This window comes from Thalassophryne amazonica, chromosome 2, assembly GCF_902500255.1.
Source record: "Thalassophryne amazonica chromosome 2, fThaAma1.1, whole genome shotgun sequence".
NCBI lineage: Eukaryota > Metazoa > Chordata > Actinopteri > Batrachoidiformes > Batrachoididae > Thalassophryne > Thalassophryne amazonica.
This window is the reverse complement of record NC_047104.1, coordinates 154203174-154223402: the sequence shown is the minus strand read 5'-3', so window position 1 is coordinate 154223402 and position 20229 is coordinate 154203174. Positions and strand designations below refer to the sequence as shown.

General features: G+C 39.5%; 1 protein-coding gene across 2 annotated transcripts; it reads left to right on the top strand.

The window, feature by feature from the left end:
- Positions 1–1023: 1023 nt before the first annotated feature.
- On the top strand, positions 1024–16359 carry LOC117500847 (gastrula zinc finger protein XlCGF57.1-like). Of its 2 annotated transcripts, XM_034159644.1 has the most exons (3): positions 1024–1359; positions 6052–6153; positions 14272–16359. In XM_034159644.1, exon 3 carries the CDS (start codon positions 14274–14276, stop codon positions 16116–16118), a length of 1845 nt encoding a protein of 614 aa, XP_034015535.1. In that variant the 5' UTR covers positions 1024–1359; positions 6052–6153; positions 14272–14273; the 3' UTR covers positions 16119–16359. The 2 variants fall into 2 exon arrangements, with proteins under 2 accessions (XP_034015535.1, XP_034015531.1); XM_034159640.1 differs by lacking the exon at positions 6052–6153 and having other exon boundaries at positions 1025–1359.
- Positions 16360–20229: the final 3870 nt, after the last annotated feature.

The window sequence follows — 20229 nt, the reverse complement described above, 5'->3', positions numbered from 1 at the left end:
GCTTGTCTTGTACATTCCAATAAAGTTTGAAAAAAAGACTTGTCTACTATATTTGGTCTCCAAAGTAAAGGTCAAACAATGTCGACGTCCATTAGAATCTATGACATGTGACATATGTTACCCCATAACATGATAACTAAGGAAGACACAAGGTGCAAGCTATTTCTTTTTGAAACCCTATTAACTCAACCAATATTGTTAATTAATTTGCACCACGTTTTACCAAAACTGGAGTAACTTTAACTTTTGACCCCTGTAGAAACAAACTGACCATTGTCACAATTTTTGCTGTTTTTAACTCCATAACTCCAGAGAATTCAGTTGTAGATAGGCCAAACTATACCTTTTTGGAATCTTTATGATCAATCAAATAATGTGGTATAGTTTTCAATATGATTGGAGCATTTTTCATTTTTGACCCCTGTGTAATTCCTCAATTGACCCCTACCTCGCTGCCCATTTGAACGTTCAAGTGGCCAGTCGTTTTTTCAAACGAGTAATGTCTAAGGAGTATTTCTGCCGAATTTGGTGCTTGCATCACCATTTGAGCGATTCCACTGCCAATATTCTGTTATCTACTGCACTACATGTGTGACGTTTGCAGAAAAAACAAATCGTGTGAAAATCAGTTTAGTAACAGCGCTGTGGCGCAAGAAATGCGGTCGCCATCTTTGAGAGGTCATCGTAGTGATTCCATCATACGGCACAGTTGAAGGTTTGATTTTTTTTTTTCTTTTTTTAAATCTCATTTTGTATGCTTGTTTCATTCTACCATTTTAGCCCTTATTGTCAATGTGGCTGTTGAAAAAAAATGGTCGCAAACACCGTTCTCCACATAGACATTATATACGTATCACTATGGCTGTTACGCTGAGAGCGCCCCCTGCAGAATTGAAGCACTTCCGTTGAAGCGACTGGTTATGCGTCGTTTATGACGCATTTGATGACGATGCATTTTTTTTTTTCATTTGCACCACGTTCCTCTTATTGTAACTCGTTTAAAATGGTTTTTGAGTTTGTGAAATTTGGTTTTTCTGAGACGCGTTTGGCCCTTCTCGGCCACCGTAGATTTCCTGTTATGTAAAGCAGTTCTGCTATACATAGCTTAGCTTTGTAGTGATAAGCGTTGTTTCGTCGTTTTTAAGTACAACGCAAAGTGATACAAGTGATATATAAAACCATCTTAACTCTAACTGCTGGAAACATTGTTGAAACTACGGCTAACCTCTTGAAGAACTATTTGGACTGTTTGAAAGAGCAACAGCAGAATACGAAGCAGACGTTCTTCGTTTAAACGAAGAACACGGATTGAAGAGCTGGATGCTGTTTTCGAGTCTGAAGGTCGCTTACGCTGAACAGGTTTGTTTGCTAAACGTTTCTTTTCATGAATTGTTTAGTCGTAAGGTCAGGCAAATGAAGCCTCGTGAAGCTTATGAGACTGTCACGTTCCCCTTGTATCGAGTAAAGTGTCGATGTCTCGAAGCGTAAAACACTGACATCTAGTGGATGAGAAAATTATAGTAGGCACAAATTTAAAGTTGTGAAGAGTGACACACGGGTCGTGTCGTATCCAAGGGCACAATTTAGAACTAGAAATTGGGGGGGGACGACAAAGTGCGAGGCCCGCAGGGCCGAAGCCCATAGGCCGGGGGTCTGGGGGCCGCTTTAGGCCCCCAGAAGCCAACGGTTTCTAGATAAGCTCAGATGCATTCAGAGCATCCAGAACAGTAATTTTAATGTTTTGAGAAGACCATAAAGTGGACACCATTTGACTTATGCAATTTGAAACTGTGGATATAAGTACTTTATTCTGAGAATAGCCAGCATTGATTTTATTAACATCCTGGTGTAAATAAGGTATCACCACATGTGTAGAACTCAAAAAGAATGATAGGTTGAGTTTTCATTAAAAAAAATAAAACAACTGCAATGTGGTAAAATGTATTCATAAATATGAAAGAACAGGCTCTTAATAATTATTAACTATTGCATACTGTTTTTTTTTTTCTCAAGATTTGTTTTTGCATAAGTTTGAAAAACAACAGATCACAAATTTAGGATAAATTTTCAATGGGTTTTTAAGCAAATTACACGCAAACAAAGTGAAAATGCAAAGGAAAAGATGCAGTGGGAAAGTGGACAGGAATGTTCAGATGTGAATGTTGCCAGGTATAATTTCATGTGCATGTATATGAAAGTATATTGTTTTCGCATGTCTTTAACTAGTAATGATTACAGGTTTGTTATCTTTAAGCCATGTTTTAAGCTGTGTCTTGACTAAAGCAAATGTGGGGCTAAGCCTGATTGTCATTGGCAGAGTATTCCATGTGCTACTGCCCCTAATAGAGAGTACATTTTGAGCAAAGGCAGGCTTACTAAATTTGATCTCGCAATCACCCCTCATGGAGGATCTGGTGTTAATTTCATTGTTACTTTTCCTGTTTGAAGTTGCTAAGGATACGTACATCCGTATCTTCTGCAGGACTGCTAAAGGTACGGACCAAAGAGAATAAGCGAAGTGCGCAATGCATCTGCGCATGCGTGGGTCAGACGGGGGCAAAAATTCTAACTACCAAACTCACACCGCTCCCATTGAATTTCGTATACAGTAGCATTAGTGGACTGTTAAGGCTGAAAGTTAAGGCTTACCAGGATTGTTTCAAAGGCTTTAAGCCTTAAGCGATGTATACAATAATGACAGGTGCGCACGGGTACGGACATATTTGCGCATTCTGATTGGTCGGTAAGACATGACATCACTGGGGAATACCCTCCGTATCTTTAGAACGGTTTCTGTAGATACGGGTCCTTACCCGTAGCCACGGCCTTTCCTGTTAATATAGTTCCTCAGAGGAGGTGGGGCCAAATTGTATAGGGACCTGTTACACAACACAACACATTTTAAATAGCATTAAATTCTCAAAACTTAAAAGTTTATATTTTTCTAGGATTGGACAGTGATGAGAAGTCTGTGTTTTTTTTGTCCAATATTTTTACGGCTTTTTTGTACAATTGTTCGACTGGTTTCAGTACAGTTGTTCCTGCAAAGGACCCTGTTTGTAATGCAATACTCTATATGTGACAAGATCATGCAGTGTAAGTAAGATTTGGCCGCATCTGTTGTAATAAACGGTCTTATCTGTTTAAAATTAGATAGATTGAACTTTACAGTGTTAGTTACCTTTTTGATATGTTTTTTGAATGTAAGATTTGGGTCTAATGCCACTCCGATATTTAAATTGGTTCACAAGCACCACTTCTTCCCCTTCCAAGAAAACATGGGATCTGGCTAGCCTAATTGGTCTTTTGGTGAACATTATACATACAGTTTTTTTTTTGGTGTTTTTGGTGTTATTTAAGTTACCGTGTTTGTGAAGTGTTGTGTGTTGCCCAAAAAAGCAAAAATTAAAAAGTCAAACACTCAGTGTGAGTCTGAGAGAAACACAGAAGAAAGAGTGGCCGGGGACAGAGCTGTGACTCGCCAGTCTGAGAGCCCCTCACAGTGGGCAGAGAGAGACAGCAGCCGGCCACTGGGTCAATAGTCCCTCCCCACGTAGAGCAGACCGTGTGTTTTTTAAAAATGGACAAACACACTGCTTCGCTTTAAAAGCATAGTAAGTCTATTTCAGATGATCAGCGTGGACCATCTTTCGCATAAAAGGCTTTATTTTACTCTGTGTCATGTTGGAAAGCTGTAGCTATTGTTGCTAATTTGATTAGCTGTTATGCTCCAGACTTCTTAACCTTAACCACTAGACCATTACCTCCCCAGTGTTAAAATAATCAAAGTTAAAATAATCCATAATTCGTTTAAGATTTTTACGAGCCTGTTTGTCGTCCCAATTCACATTAAAATCCCCTATTATGATAATCTCTTTATTTTGATTACGAGAGGTCAGCATGTTTTTCAGTTGGTCATAAAACTCCACTTTAGTTGAGGGGTGGTGATAGAGGCAAATTAGCAGAAATGACATTTCATTTGATAGAGTAATTTTGACTCAGATAGAATCAAAAGCAATGTCGTCAGGCCATTCTAATTTTCTGCATGTCATTGTGTTCTTAACAGAGCAGAACTCCCCCACCCTTGCCTCTCTGTCCTTCCTGAATACATGGTAGCCCGGCACTGTTATCATGGCTTCTGCTGATGTTTGTTTCAACCAAGATTCAGAGATACCAAAGCAATCAATGTTAGAGTCATAAAAAATATGTTCAAGTGGTTCCCGTTTATTACATATGCTTCTAGCATTCAAATGTCCACATACACTCAACAAAAATATAAACGCAACATTTTTGGTTTTGCTCCCATTTTGTATGAGATGAACTCAAAGATCTAAAACTTTTTCCACATACACAATATCACCATTTCCCTCAAATATTGTTCACAAACCAGTCTAAATCTGTGATAGTGAGCACTTCTCCTTTGCTGAGATAATCCATCCCACCTCACAGGTGTGCCATATCAAGATGCTGATTAGACACCATGATTAGTGCACAGGTGTGCCTTAGACTGCCCACAATAAAAGGCCACTCTGAAATGTGCAGTTTTGTTTTATTGCGGGGGAATACCAGTCAGTATCTGGTGTGACCACCATTTGCCTCATGCAGTGCAACACATCTCCTTCGCATAGAGTTGATCAGGTTGTCAATTGTGGCCTGTGGAATGTTGGTCCACTCCTCTTCAATGGCTGTGTGAAGTTGCTGGATATTGGCAGGAACTGGAACACGCTGTCGTATACGCTGGTCCAGAGCATCCCAAACATGCTCAATGGGTGACATGTCCGGTGAGTATGCTGGCCATGCAAGAACTGGGACATTTTCAGCTTCCAAGAATTGTGTACAGATCCTTGCAACATGGGGTTGTGCATTATCCTGCTGCAACATGAGGTGATGTTCTTGGATGTATGGCACAACAATGGGCCTCAGGATCTCGTCACGGTATCTCTGTGCATTCAAAATGCCATCAATAAAATGCACCTGTGTTCTTCGTCCATAACAGACGCCTGCCCATACCATAACCCCACCGCCACCATGGGCCACTCGATACACAACATTGACATCAGAAAACCGCTCACCCACACGACGCCACACACGCTGTCTGCCATCTGCCCTGAACAGTGTGAACGGGGATTCATCCGTGAAGAGAACACCTCTCCAACGTGCCAAACGCCAGCGAATGTGAGCATTTGCCCACTCAAGTTGGTTACGACGGCAAACTGGAGTCAGGTTGAGACCCCAATGAGGACGACGAGCATGCAGATGAGCTTCCCTGAGATGGTTTCTGACAGTTTGTGCAGAAATTCTTTGGTTATGCAAACCGATTGATTCAGCAGCTGTCCGAGTGGCTGGTCTCAGACAATCTTGGAGGTGAACATGCTGGATGTGGAGGTCCTGGGCTGGTGTAGTTACACGTGGTCTGCGGTTGTGAGGCTGGTTGGATGTACTGCCAAATTCTCTGAAACGCCTTTGGAGACGGCTTATGGTAGAGAAATGAACATTCAATACATGAGCAACAGCTCTGGTTGACATTCCTGCTGTCAGCATGCCAATTGCACGCTCCCTCAAATCTTGCGACATCTGTGGCATTGTGCTGTGTGATAAAACTGCACCTTTCAGAGTGGCCTTTTATTGTGGGCAGTCTAAGGCACACCTGTGCACTAATCAAGGTGTCTAATCAGCATCTTGATATGGCACACCTGTGAGGTGGGATGGATTATCTCAGCAAAGGAGAAGTGCTCACTATCACAGATTTACACTGGTTTGTGAACAATATGTGAGGGAAATGGTGATATTGTGTATGTGGAAAAAGTTTTAGATCTTTGAGTTCATCTCATACAAAACGGGAGCAAAACCAAAAATGTTGCGTTTATATTTTTGTTGAGTAGTAGTCCTTTAGGTTTGGAGTTGGGATCCCATACTGTTTTGGAGTGGTTAAGTGTTTGAAAGATCCTGTATGAGCGGTGTTTTTATGGCAGGGTTTCTAGAGTTTACCTTTATTTGGACTTGTGAATGTGTGTCACTGTTGGCAACTGATGAATCTCGCTCGCCTGCTAGATCCCGAGTCACAAGATACACCACTGGTAATGGGGGCCGCTCGACTGCTGGGCGTCTGGCCGTAGGCGCGACCCCATCGTGGGCCGCCTCTCCGCTGCTCAGGTAACAGTCCTTACACAGCCATTGGTTTACCCCTTGTCTGGAGGTGCAGTGGAGAATGTTATTCTGCCTGCAACATCATTCAGCATGACCTGTTTGGCAGGGAGTCAGTGATGATCTGTGGAGGCATATCCCTGGAAGGACCCACAGATCTCTACAGGCTAGACCAGGGGTTTTCAAAGTTCAGGAGAGTGAGCTCCCCCCAGAGAACAAATGAATCACTGCCTCCCCCCCGACACACATACACATAGTTTCAACATCTTCGTGTGTTTCTTTTTATTCTTTTACACATCTTAAACACATTTTAAATATATTTGTGTTAAAGAACTTTCTGTTCTTTCACACATTTTGCACCCTTTTCAAACATTTTCAATATGCATTTTTAATGAACTTTGTATTATTCTATTTTTACCTTTTGTCATATTTTAAACATCTTTTTTTCAACATTTAAACATCTCTGTTTTTAATGAGCTGTCTCAGAGAAAATCATGCAGAAAAAAAGAAGTTGGCTAGATGACCATCACCGATTTCCATGAAACTCTCCAGAAGTGAACAGCAATTATAAAATCTTGGACCCATAACATTTTTTCACTCCATAAAACGTTCTGAACAACTTTAGACAATTTTTAAAATGACCCACTTTTGGCCATGCTTGCCGTCTCTGCATTGAAATATAGAGTAAAAAAGCTGTTTTTGAAAGTGAATGTTGTCAATTCTCGACACCTGTATTGCTGTTCCCTGTGTACCAGAATTTAGGAAATATCTTTTTCTAAATATTTTTAGTGTCTGTAGTGTGGCATATTGCAGTGTAAATTAGCAAAGTGACCTTTTCTGAGGGAAGGTCAAATTCCCTAGTTACTGTCTTTAAACACAGAGGGCATGACCATCGAATCCGAGGCTGCAAATACTATATTGACAAAGCAGACGATAAAATAATTCCAAAGCTAATTTAACCTGTTACATAACCTTTTAGTTTGTATTCTGAATTTATATATTTTACCAAAAATTGTTATGACAAAATAGGTCAGCTAAATAGGGAGGTGCCAGTCCATGAACCCTTTTATTAGTGCGGCCGCATAGCAAAACAATTGTGCATTCTGTGATTAAAAACATCAAATTTGGCATACATGTTCTAAATTAACTAATGTTTATTTCCAGATATGGAGCCATCCTGGAGCTGACCTAATGAGCTACAGGGGTCAATAAAAAGTTACACAGAGGTCAAAATTTTAAAAAGCTCCAATCACGTTAAAAACTATACCACATTATTTGTCTGATCATAACAATTCCAAAAAGGTATAGTTTGGACTATCTGTGACTGAATGTTCTGGAGTTATGATGTAAAAATGGCAAAAATGGTGACAAAGGTCAGTTTCAGTTTGTACAGGGGTCAAAAGTTAAAGTTCCTTGATTTTTGTTAAAAAGTGATGCAAATTATTGGTTGAGCTAATAGGGTTAATAAATGGAATCGTTTTGACTGTTTAATGCTTTGTGTCCAAAGTAAAGGTCAAACAAGGTCAGCATCCATTGGATTCTGTGACATATGTTACCCCATAACATGATAACTGAGCATGACAGATAGTGCAAACTATTCCATCTGTTCCGTGTCAAGAGTACATTAGCTATCACAGATGCGGTCCAGGAAACTGACATGGAGACTGCCGTGGACTTGCACGACAGAGCTCAAGTGAAGGACTCGCCCTTCAGCGCCGAATGAATGGTGTATGTGTCTGTGTGTGTGTATTGTGTATACAGACATGTCTGATCAGCTAAAAGACAGGTCCTAGGGGATGTTGTGGATGCAAAAAAGTGAAAGTAAATAATACTTGGTAGGAGTAAATGAGGTTTTGTTTTTTTTTCTCCCAAAAAATGAATTCCGATTTGACATTTGCTTGGCGTTTCAGCTGTGGTTAGTTGATATGTGATTGAAGTGGATACTTTTGTAGAGGAGACTTTGCTTGACATTTTGATGTATAATAAGTGTATGCTGGCGTCAGCACTGGTTAGTTATGAGTGTTCAAATTTTCCAAAACACGGCAAGTCCCCAAATTTGGGGACTCTAGGGTTTGAGAGGTTAAGATATGTCACATGTGTAATCAGAATATTGCAGTGTTACTCAAGGCCAAGACCTTGTATTATTTTACAGTGAGAATTCTTGAGATGTATAGCTTGGTAAAGATTGAAGAAATCATATTCTTGAGTTGACTTAGTTTAAGAGGTTGACAAAATTTTGCACACGTTGAGAGGTCATGTTGTTCTTGTCTTATTCATATAGCCATATTTGTGTGTGGCTTAGACAACCATTTCTTTGTACAGAGCGCCAATAGCTACCTATCAAAAACAGAAAGTGAGATATATCGGTACAAATACAATTTGTAATTAATTTGCAGTCTTTAATTTCAAAGATATGTCATTACCTTGGTAAGCTGACACAAAATCTATGCTAGCTTTATCAGTTTTAAGAGGAAAAATTAATTGCACAATAGAAGTTACATGTAATAGGAGACTGAATATAAACTTCTACTTTTACATTTTTGAGCTTGTAAACTTTGCATATCATGGTATGAATGGAGAAAATACCTTTTTGTAATAAATGTATATTGGTAAAAAAAAAATTAACCCAATTTTTTTCAGCTTCTTCTGCATTTAGAATGCTTGATTTGATTACCTCACAGAATGCGGATACTTAAAACTGTGCATGTTAGCAATTAACTTTATGCTATCAATATGTTCTATCAATTGATGTAGTCAAACTAAATTTTTATCATTTCAGGTACTAAAATGCCCTGTTAAGCACAAAAGATATGTGAAAAATTGTAAAATTTGAGAATGAGCTTGACCTTTATCAATGATCTCGACCTCTAATCACCAAAATAACCATATAAATCAACTCTGTGTACTGGTTAACACAGGAAAGGACATCTTATTTGCTGAAATTTCAAATTTCCTGCTCACCCAGATTTGGCCCTGAAAGTGCACAGCTACAGGATTCAAAAAGTGTCAATTACAGAAATATAAGGAAATATGCCACAGATCAAACAATGGTTTTTGAAGACAGCGGAAGGCACAGCAGCAGCTTTGAGAGAAAAACAAAGCTTAAAAAAGAGATGACGTCGATTGTTAAATTAGTAGCCAGTGATGTTGATCATCAACGTAATCGTGACTGGTCAACTAAGTGTGGCAGCCTTAACAAATACTGAGCACAGGGAGACAATCGGGGGCCTGTTACAAAGTTCTGCAGCCCTAGTTTAACCCTCAAGAAAAAACACCTATTAATGATAACAAAAAAACACATTTGAATGCGCACATGGCCAAATGTGCCTGCGCTGGTTTTTGTTCTGAACAACTAAATACATAATTAAATCACTAAGCAGCCACCCATTGTGCACCGTGCCAGCCCCTAGCCTGTTCCCAATCCAACCTAATGCATTTGCGCATCACATACAGGGAGGAAACTAAGTATTTGAACACCCTGCGATTTTGCAAATTCTCCCACTTAGAAATCATGGAGGGGTCTGAAATTTTCGTCTTAGGTGCATGTCCAGTGTGAGAGACATAATCTTAAAAAAAAAAAAAAAAAAAAAAAAAATCCGGAAATCACAATGTATGATTTTTTTTTAATAATTTATTTGTATGTTACTGCTGCAAATAAGTATTTCAACACCTGTGAAAATCAAAGTTTAATATTTGGTACAGTAGCCTTTGTTTGCAATTACAGAGGTCAAATGTTTCCTGTAGTTTTTCACCAGGTTTGCACATACTGCAGCAGGGATTTTGGTCCACTCCATACAGATCTTCTCCAAATCTTTCAGGTTTGGAGTTTCAGCTCCCCCCAAAGATTTTCCATTGAGTTCAGGTCTGGAGACTGGCCAGGCCAACCCAGGACCTTGAAATACTTCTTACGGAGCACCTCCTTAGTTGCCCTGGCTGTGTGTTTGGGGTCATTGTCATGCTGGAAGACCCAATCATGACCCATCTTCAGTTCTCTTACTGAGTGAAGGAGGTTGTTTGCCAAAATCTCCCAATACATGACCCTGTCCATCCTCCCTTCAATCCTGTGCAGTCGTCCTGTTCCCTTTGCAGAAGAGCATCCCCAGAGTATGATTTTTCCACCCCCATGCCTCACAGTTGGGATGGTTTTCTTGGGGTTGTTCTCATCCTCTAAACATGGTAAGTGGAGTTGATTCCAAAAAGCTCTATTCTGGTCTCATCTGACCACATGACCTTCTCCCATGCCTCCTCTGGATCATCCAGATGGTCACTGGTGAACTTCAAACGGGCCTGGACATGTGCTGGCTTGAGCAGGGGGTCCCTGCTGCCCTGCAGGATTTTAAACCATGACAGCATCATGTGTTACTAATGTAATCTTTGTGACTGTGGTCCCAGCTCTCTTCAGGTCATTGACCAGGTCCTCCTGTATAGTTCTGAGCTTTCTCAGAATCATCCTTACCCCACAAAGTGAGATCTTGCATGGAATCCCAGACCGAGGGAGATTGACAGTCATCTTGTGTTTCTTCCACTTTCTAATAAATAATCATAACAGTTGTTGTCTTCTACCAAGCTGCTTGCCTGTTGTCCTGTAGTCCATCCAGCCTTGTGCAGGTCTACAGTTTTGTCCCTGGTGTCCTTAGACAACTCTTTGGTCTTGGCTGTGGTGGACAGGTTGGAGTGTGATTGATTGAGTGTGTGAACAGGTGTCTTTTATACAGGTAACAAGTTCAAACAGGTGCAGTTAATACAGGTAAAGAGTGCAGAATAAGAGATGCTTAAAACGCTTTACACATCAATGCCTCACATTCACTCGGATGTGAGGCTGCTGCCATGCAAGGCAGCCACTACATACCAAGAGCAACTAGGGGATTAATGACCTTCCCCAAGGGCCCTTAGTGACTTTCCAGTCAGACTGGGATTTGAACCAAGGATCCTCCGGTCTCAAGCCCAACACTTTAACCACTAGACCATCACCTCCCCAACTTTGATGTTGGAATGTCATGTACCTGGATGACTTTCTGATGGTTGCGTTCCACACAGCTGGCATGGCTCAGCTCAACATTGACTGCCACACTCCTAACTGATCAGCCAGCTCCTGGTGGGATACCTGTTGGCAGGAAGCCCAGCGTGGTCAACACCTGTGTGGGCAGACAACACCTGGCTCCTCGCCATATTGCACTCTAGGGTTGGCAGTAGTTCTGCACACAACTCCAGTAACAGTGGCCTTGGTAAACAAAATATGTTTGAGACAATTATTGTCATTTGCAAGTAAATCTTCTCATTCCTTGAATACATGCTCACCTCGGATTGTACCATTTGCAAAGTCTTCTAACAGCCCTATCGTAGCTATTAATACCATTTGCCTCATCACTTTGCGCAAGCTTTTATATCCACCCATATAATTTCAAACGTGTGTGTTAATTGTTCATAAGTGTGCCTCTGATGTGCACATCACTCTGATTTCTTGTTTTCACATTATTAATAGTTTCTCAGCATCACCTCCCTGTGTCGGCAGTGGAATAGCTGTAGAAACGTGTACGCCAGCCATGAATTTGGTGATCCCTAGTACACCATCCGTCGTCTCATTAGGAGCATGGCCCAACATTTCAGGCATACAGACAAGCACATAGGGGCCATGCATAATACTGATTACTATTTTAGTTGCTGCAGTCCAATTTTGACAAAATGGTCAAGCCTACTACATAGGTTTTTTTTTTTTGCTTTGATTTGGTTTTTTGCTTTTCAGGATGTCTTTCGATTTAGTCTTCTGTAGGTTAACTGTTTTCATTTCCATCAAGCAATGTGATATCTTTTCCTTCTGGACACATTACCCAGTCCATATCAGGAAAGTTATCCAGCATGACCCCCCCCCCACCACACACACACACACACACAGATTTTTTGAGCAGTGTATGTAGACATTAGGAGTTATAGGCTTCTTAGGCGGTGGTTGAAATTATGCATTGTATGACTTAACTCTTGCATCACCACTTACACAGCTTCATAGTGGACTGACACAGAGAAGGATTTGTTTTTTTTTTTTTTTTAAGAGAGGGATCTGCCCATTGGCAAGCGGCACTGGGTGGTACTGCCCACCATTCGGGACCGCCATTTGTTGGTGCCTAAATGGGGCCTGAACATTACTGGTTTACCACAAATAAAATGAAATGATACTGACCCTTATTTAAAGTTTTGAGATGTTCCAAAATGTGGCCACAACAAACCTAAAGGCCCCATCACACTTAACACGAATGAGCCCGAATGGGCAAGAAAGCCAAAATTTGAGACGCATTCGGGAGGGACAAATATTCAGCCATCTGTGTATGAATGCCATGTGAATACCCAGAATGTGGGCCGAAGCCGCCTTAACTGAAATTTGCGCACAATTGGAGTGCGTTTCATTTTAATTTTTTAATACATCTGAAACCCATTTTACAAGTATATGTGCGTTTTTAAGGAACTGTCTATGAATTTACACAATTTACAGCCTTTGTAAACATGTTTTTAAAGAACCTTCTATTCTTCTATTTTTACCTTTTGTCATATTTTAAACATCGTTTTTTGTAAAAGATTTAAAGAGCTCTGTTTTTAAGTGTCTTTGGCATAACTAACACATTTTAACATAAATAATATTAATTCAAACAGGGATGGGTATTGATAAGATTTTATCTATCATTGCCATTATCGATCTGATTCCTTATCGATTCCCGTATCAGTACCTCCTGTGGATTTTCTGTATACTAAAAGTAGGCTTTACAGGATTTCTATGTCAGTAGCATTTTATTGAGTCTTAAAGCAAATAAATATGAATTGGTCACTGGATCCTTGATCTCTGGCCATAAATAAAAATCTGTAGTTTTTCTCAAAAGCATCATTTCCTTTCAGACATTAATGGCATGAATGTCACTCCATACCTCTGAGCTGAGCTCAGCAGGCTGCGCTGCAAGTCAACATCAATGTAATTAATTCATAAAGAATGCAGGACATCTCATTTTGGGAGGGAAAAAAAAACATTTTATACTGTTGTAGTTTGTTGCTGTGTTACAACATTTGGAAAGAGGTGTCATTTGATTTAAAATGGTGATTCACTTTGAAGTTATTAATTCCGACCGGACTCCAACTTGACTTGGCAGAGAGCGGCGCAGCATTTAGAGCTTTGCAAATGTAACGGAGGACGATTCTTGTCCCAGTTATTGACTTTAATCCGTACAAAAGTGACTCACGATTGACATTTTTAAATGGCTTTGTGAGGGGTTAAGAAGCAGACTTGCCGCTTCTGCAAAGCAGCAAAGCAATGAATCAACGAAGCAGTGGGTCGGAGTACTGCTTCGTTGCTTCAAGAACAGCCACTGCAGAAGCGGTTGATTACAGACCCACTGCAGCGTCTGATCATTTTTCCGATAAAACACCCTCAAAAACAGCCACTTTGAAAGACCGATAAGGGAATCCTTAAGCAAAGAGGCTATTGTTGTTGGATTGAATCATTTCTTAATGATTCTTAAAAAAGAAAAGTATCCTTATGCCCCCCCCCCCGAAGAACTCTGGCACCCCCCCTCAGGGGGGACGTGCCTCACTGTTTGAAAATCACTGCTCTAGTGTGACAGGGATTCCAACATTCAGGGCAGCTGCACATCTGTTCCCACCTGTTTGACTGCTCTGCGAAAGCTGTCCGACATTTCACAATGCACCTCGGCACTTGCCAGTTGTGGTTCAAATTATCATTCAGCTGGTATTCGGCCTTATTTGTGCTAAGTGTGACAGGGTTATAACCAAGAATATCAAATATGACCACATATACCCACTATTCATCTTTCTTTATGGGCTTTCTGTATGTCTAAAACTAGACCTTCCTAGACCTTCCTACCTAGAACCATGTTCCTCCATCGTAATGTCACTTTTGTTTTTCACCTGTAGTGCTGCAACATACTGAATGTCATGTCATGTGAAAATGTCTGTTCTACACAAAAGTTTGTGAAATATAACTCTCAAACTCCTGATGTAAATTTCAAGTGTCAATCCTATCAGTACAGTAATGCCATCTGGTCTCTCACACACGCATCACTCTGCTGTTTTCTTTATTTTATTGAATGTTCTTAGTTCTATTAATTTCTTTCTTCTTTTTTATTACAGCCATGCAGCAGCTGTCGATAAGTAAAGAAGACTTTCTTCTTGAGCAGCACAAGTGGAATTTGAGCCTGGACCAGGAGGACACAAAGCCACCAAATGTTAAAGAAGAGCAGGATAACCTCTGGATAAGTCACGACGAGGAGCAACTTCACCAGCTGGAGGAGACTGATTTCACTAAATTACCTTTTACTATTGTCCCTGTTAAGATTGAAAATGATGATGAAAATCCCCAGTCTTCACAGGTTTATCAAAACCAAACCATTGAAGGCACAGAGGGAGATCTTGTAGCCAGCAGCACAACTGAACACATCACATTGAAAATAGAAACAGAAGTACAGGACTGCCAAGGTTCACAACATGCCAGCAGCTCAGAGCCATACAGTCAATTACAAGCAGGTACTGATAGCAGGAATTCAGACTGTTCTGAAACTGAGACTGATGATAGTTATGAGTGGAAGCAGACCAGGGAACTTGATTCAGGGTTAACCTGTCTAAAAAACAGTGATGTATCCGTCAGTAGTAACAATTGTACCTTTACAACACGACAGTTTAGCTGCACTGAATATGGAAAAACATTTGCTTACAAAATTGATTTTAAACAACACAACAGAACACTACCAAGTGAAAAACCAGTAAATTGTCTTGGCTGTTCTGAGTGTGGTAAAAGATGTAGAAATGAAAGCCATTTGAATACCCACATGAGAATTCACACAGGAGAAAAACCATTTAATTGTCTTGAATGTGGTAAAGCCTTTAGAGTAAAGTTCCAGCTGAACTTACACTTGAGAACTCATACAGGAGAGAAACCATTTGGCTGTCCTGCATGTGGCAAAAGATTTACCAAAAAGTACATCCTGAACAAACACATGAGAATTCATACTGGAGAGAAACCATTTGAATGCATTGAGTGTGGTAAAAGATTTAGAGAAAGGGGTCATCTGAACAGGCATGTCAGAGTTCACACAGGAGAGAAACCTTTTGACTGTCTTGCATGTGGTAAAACATTTAGAGAAAATGACCATCTTAACATACACATGAGAATTCATACAGAAGAAAAACCGTTTGGTTGTTCTGAGTGTTTGAAAAGATTTGCAAAAAAGATTGATTTGGACAAACACATGAGAAGTCATACAGGAGAGAAACCATATAGCTGTGCTGAGTGTGATAAAAGATTTAAAGAAAAGTCCAATTTGAATGCGCACATGAGAATTCATACAGGAGAGAAACCCTTTTCTTGTTCTGAGTGTGGTGAAAGATTTAGAGTGGAAGGTACCCTGCACAACCACATGAGGATTCACACGGGAGAGAAACCATTTGGCTGTTTGGATTGTGGCAAAAGATTTAAAGGAAAGGGGGATCTGAACCAACACAAGAGAATTCATTCAGGAGAGCGACGATTTGTCTGTTCTGAGTGTGGTAATCGGTTTCGAGAAAAACATAGTTTGAGCGCACACATGACAATTCATACAGGACAGAAACCATTTGCCTGTTCTGTTTGTGGTGAAAGATTTCGAGTGGAAGGTACCCTGCACAACCATATCAGAATTCATACGGGAGAGAAGCCATTTTGCTGTTTGGAGTGTGGTAAAACATTTAGAGTGAAGAGCGACCTGAACAAACACAAGAGGATTCATACGGGAGAGAAACCATATGTCTGTTCTGAGTGTGGTAAAAGATTTACACAGAAGGGAAATTTGAACCAACACATCATAATTCATACGGGGGAGAAACCGTTTAGCTGTTCTGACTGTGGTAAAAGATTTACACAAAAGGGCCATCTGAACCAACACATGACAGTTCATACCAAAGAGAAATCTTTAGCTCTTTTGAGCGTGGTAACGGATTTATAGTAAAGGACGTGTGGTCTGGGGGATCGAGCAGCAGGAGTAACCATAGCATCTTTGGATTGCTTCACCAGACAATTTGGGGTCTATTATCAAGGTGCCGCTAATCCCCAAGTTGCACCTGATGGATGTCCAGTTGAGCTCCTTGCATGGCAGCATGCTGATTTTAGTATGCACGTGTGTGTGTGCGTCGGTGTGTGTTTATACAAATGGATGAATGAGGCATCATTGTAAAGTTTTGAGCATCTGTATCAGATGGAAAAGTGCTATAGACAGTAGTGTTCAGAATAATACTGCTATGTGACTAAAAAGATTAATCCAGGTTTTGAGTATATTTCTTATTGTTACATGGGAAACAAGGTACCAGTAGATTCAGTAGATTCTCACAAACCCAACAAGACCAAGAATTCATGATATGCACACTCTTAAGGCTATGAAATTGGACTATTAGTTTAAAAAAAAAAAGTAGAAAAGGGGGTGTTCACAATAATAGTAGCATCTGCTGTTGATGCTACAAACTCAAAACTGTTATGTTCAAACTGCTTTTTTTTTTTAGCAATCCTGTGAATCACTAAACTAGTATTTAGGTGTATAACCACAGTTTTTCATGATTTCTTCACATCTGCAAGGCATTAATTTTGTTGGTTTGGAACCAAGATTTTGCTTGTTTTCTAGTGTGCTTGGTGTCATTGTCTTGTTGAAACACCCATTTCAAGGGTATGTCCTCTTCAGCATAAGGCAACAAGACCTCTTCAAGTATCTTGATATATCCAAACTGATCCATGATACCTGGTATGCGATATATAGGCCCAACACCATAGTAGGAGAAACATGCCCATATCATGATGCTTGCACCACCATGCTTCACTGTCTTCACTGTGAACTGTGGCTTGAATTCAGAGTTTGGAGGTCGTCTCACAAACTGTCTGCGGCCCTTGGACCTAAAAAGAACAATTTTACTATCATCAGTCCACAAAATATTCCTCAATTTTTCTTTAGGCCAATTGATGTGTTCTTTGGCAAATTGTAACCTCTTCTGCACGTCTTTTATTTAACAGAGGGACTTTGCGCAGGATTCTTGCAAATAAATTAGCTTCACACAGGCGTCTAACTGTCACAGCACTTACAGGTAACTCCAGACTGTCTTTGATCATCCTGGAGCTGATCAATGGTTGAGCCTTTGCCATTCTGGTTATTCTTCTATTTTGATGGTTGTTTTCTGTTTTCTTCCACGCGTCTCTGGTTTTTTTGTCCATTTTAAAGCATTGGAGATCATTGTAGATGAACAGCCTATAATCTTTTGCACCTGCGTCTACGTTTTCCCCTCTCCAATTAACTTTTTAATCAAACTCCGCTGTTCTTCTGAACAGTTTCTTGAGCGTCCCATTTTCCTCAGGCTTTCAAAGAAAAAAGCATGTTCAACAGGTGCTGGCTTCATCCTTACATAGGGGACACCTGATTCACACCTGTTTGTTCCACAAAATTGACGAACTCACTTACTGAATGCCACACTACTATTATTGTGAACACCCCCTTTTCTACTATTTTTTACTGATAGTAGAATTTCATAGCCTTAAGAGTGTGCATATCATGAATGCTTGGTCTTGTTGGATTTGTGAGAATCTACTGCATCTACTGGTACCTTGTTTCCCATGTAACAATAAGAAATATACTCAAAACCTGGATTAATCTTTTTAGTCACATAGCACTACTATTATTCTGAACACTACTGTAAATGCACTCAACTTCATCATTTAAAAGGTACTCTAAACAAATGAGTATTCATGCCGCAGGGTTCACCAGTAACTTTGTAATAATTACACCAGTGAACCAATAATTTGCAAGCTTTACAATATGTGACTTGATAAGAAGTTGACAGTACCCAACTTTGTTACCACACCTTCTGTTTGTTTTTTGTTAAATAACGTGATAATGTGCTGTCTCTGCAGTAAGTACATTTGCACAGGTACTATACTTAAGCATGGGTTAGTACTTGAGACTTGAGTTTCAATTAAAAAAAAAAAAAAATAAAAAAAACTTTTACCATATTGTAGAGGCAAATGGGCTTTCTACTCCACTACAGTTATCCAGCAGGTTTAGTTAGTATGTAGATTGAGATTACAAATACATACATAGTATAATCAACACATTAATTATAATTGGCCTGCAGGAGAAAGTTCACAAGCTACCCAGTTTTAGGTAATGTCTAAAATATATATCAGTTAATTAAAATAAGCTCTAAATGTACCAGATGCAACAATAAAGCAAATTACACAATGCATCAATAATTGTAATCTAGTAATATGGTAGATATTACTCTGAAATGACCAGGGCCTGTATCCAGGAAGCAGCCTAAGGCTAAAAATAGCTCACAGTGACGTTATTCTAAGAAAAATCTTTTCTTAAAATTCTCCCTTAATAAGATGAAAGTTACCTTAGGCCTTAAGGATGCCAAATTGGTAAGCGTAGGGAGGACTTCTTTTAAGAAGCCTAAGAGTGTCTTAAGCAGAGAAGATGGCAGAAATGACAGAGAGGAAACAGAGATATTCTCCGTATGTAGGATGACTGAGTCAGTAAGGCTTCCGGCTTTATCTACGTAATTATGTTAATTTCCTGTCTTAATGTATTTATAAATTGTTTAGCTTGTTATCATATACATACTGTCAATATGTATTCTTATTGTATTATTATTTTCAGTTTTCTTTTATTGCATCTATGTTAATTTGGTTTTAAATGTACCACAAAGGAAATAAGTGTCTTCATTTTCTTTTGCCATGCATGTATTTTTGTAGTGTATTTACAATTATGTACTCACAATGTAACTCAATGAATGCACTAAATAAACTCATGCACAGATGCACACACGCTTTTAATATATAGATTTTCGGCATTTGAGTGAGGTATGTTCAAACATTTTCAAACTGTGTAACAGTTTATTTTTGCTGAGTTTCATCATTATAACTAAGTTATCCTTGTGATTACACGTCTTAATGGAGTTCTGTTTTTATGATCGGTTGATTTTTCTGTCCATTCATGATGAGGGCAGAGCGCATTTGTTTGATTTATCCTCCCTTTCCTGTGACAACCAATCACAGCTCTTAGAGGACTGCATCATACCTAGCAATAGGGTCAACCCTGCCTCCTCACAAAGATGAGTTTCTGTCCCCTCCTTGCTCAGAGTTGCTCTCAGACACCTGCTAGCTCATTCTTAGGCTAGGATTCCTTGCCAGGAAATTTTAGGCTAAGTTAGGAGCTCTTTGGGAGGGCTTTGAGTTGCTTCGCGGATACGGGCCCTGGTCTTGGTACTTTTCCTGTTAGTACTGAAAGTATATTTTTAATATTACTCCTTTTATTTTTTATTAGTACTTTTACTTACAGTAAGTGAAAGATTTGCACATTTTTTAAACCAATGTGTGTGTCGCTGTGCCTGTATGTAACCCCTTGCATTATGCCTCATGATAAAATATGTGAGAGTGCTCCAGATGCGTGCCAGAGGAAGGGCAGCTATGACCACCATACTGAAATGATAAAAGAAATAAAGAGTATGAAGTCTGATTTGCTGTGTTTTTGCAACTGCATTAGAATTTCATATCTGGCATTTTCACATGGATAACTAATTAATATAGTTTATTTTATGCAGCACAGATGCACATACAATTGTAGCGCCCCCCGTCTTTGAAATACAATTTCTGTTCATGGAGGTTGCTGTGTGGTATTACCTTTGTCACAGAGATACAAAATGAGCTGCGCCACATAGAATTATTTGGTATTACTGCCTCTACTATTTATACATTTGCTCCTTTTTTGTATTTACTAATGTTAATTCTTTTTTTTAATGTGTTTACTCTTGCTTGGCTGTAAAATTTTTGCTCTGTTTTTAGATGTGTATCTGCTTATTTTCAATCCTGTAAAACCCAAACAGACAAAAAAAAAACTTAAAACCATTCAGATGTTGTAGGAGGACTTTGGGGCTGAAAATGAAGTGTTTTCAAAAATGTTATGTTTTTGTAAGTTTTTACAGAAATGTTGTAATATTGCAACATTGGGCTAAATGGGGAGCAGAACCTCCTGTATTTGTACTCATTTGGCAAAATACAAGTACATAAAATATATACAT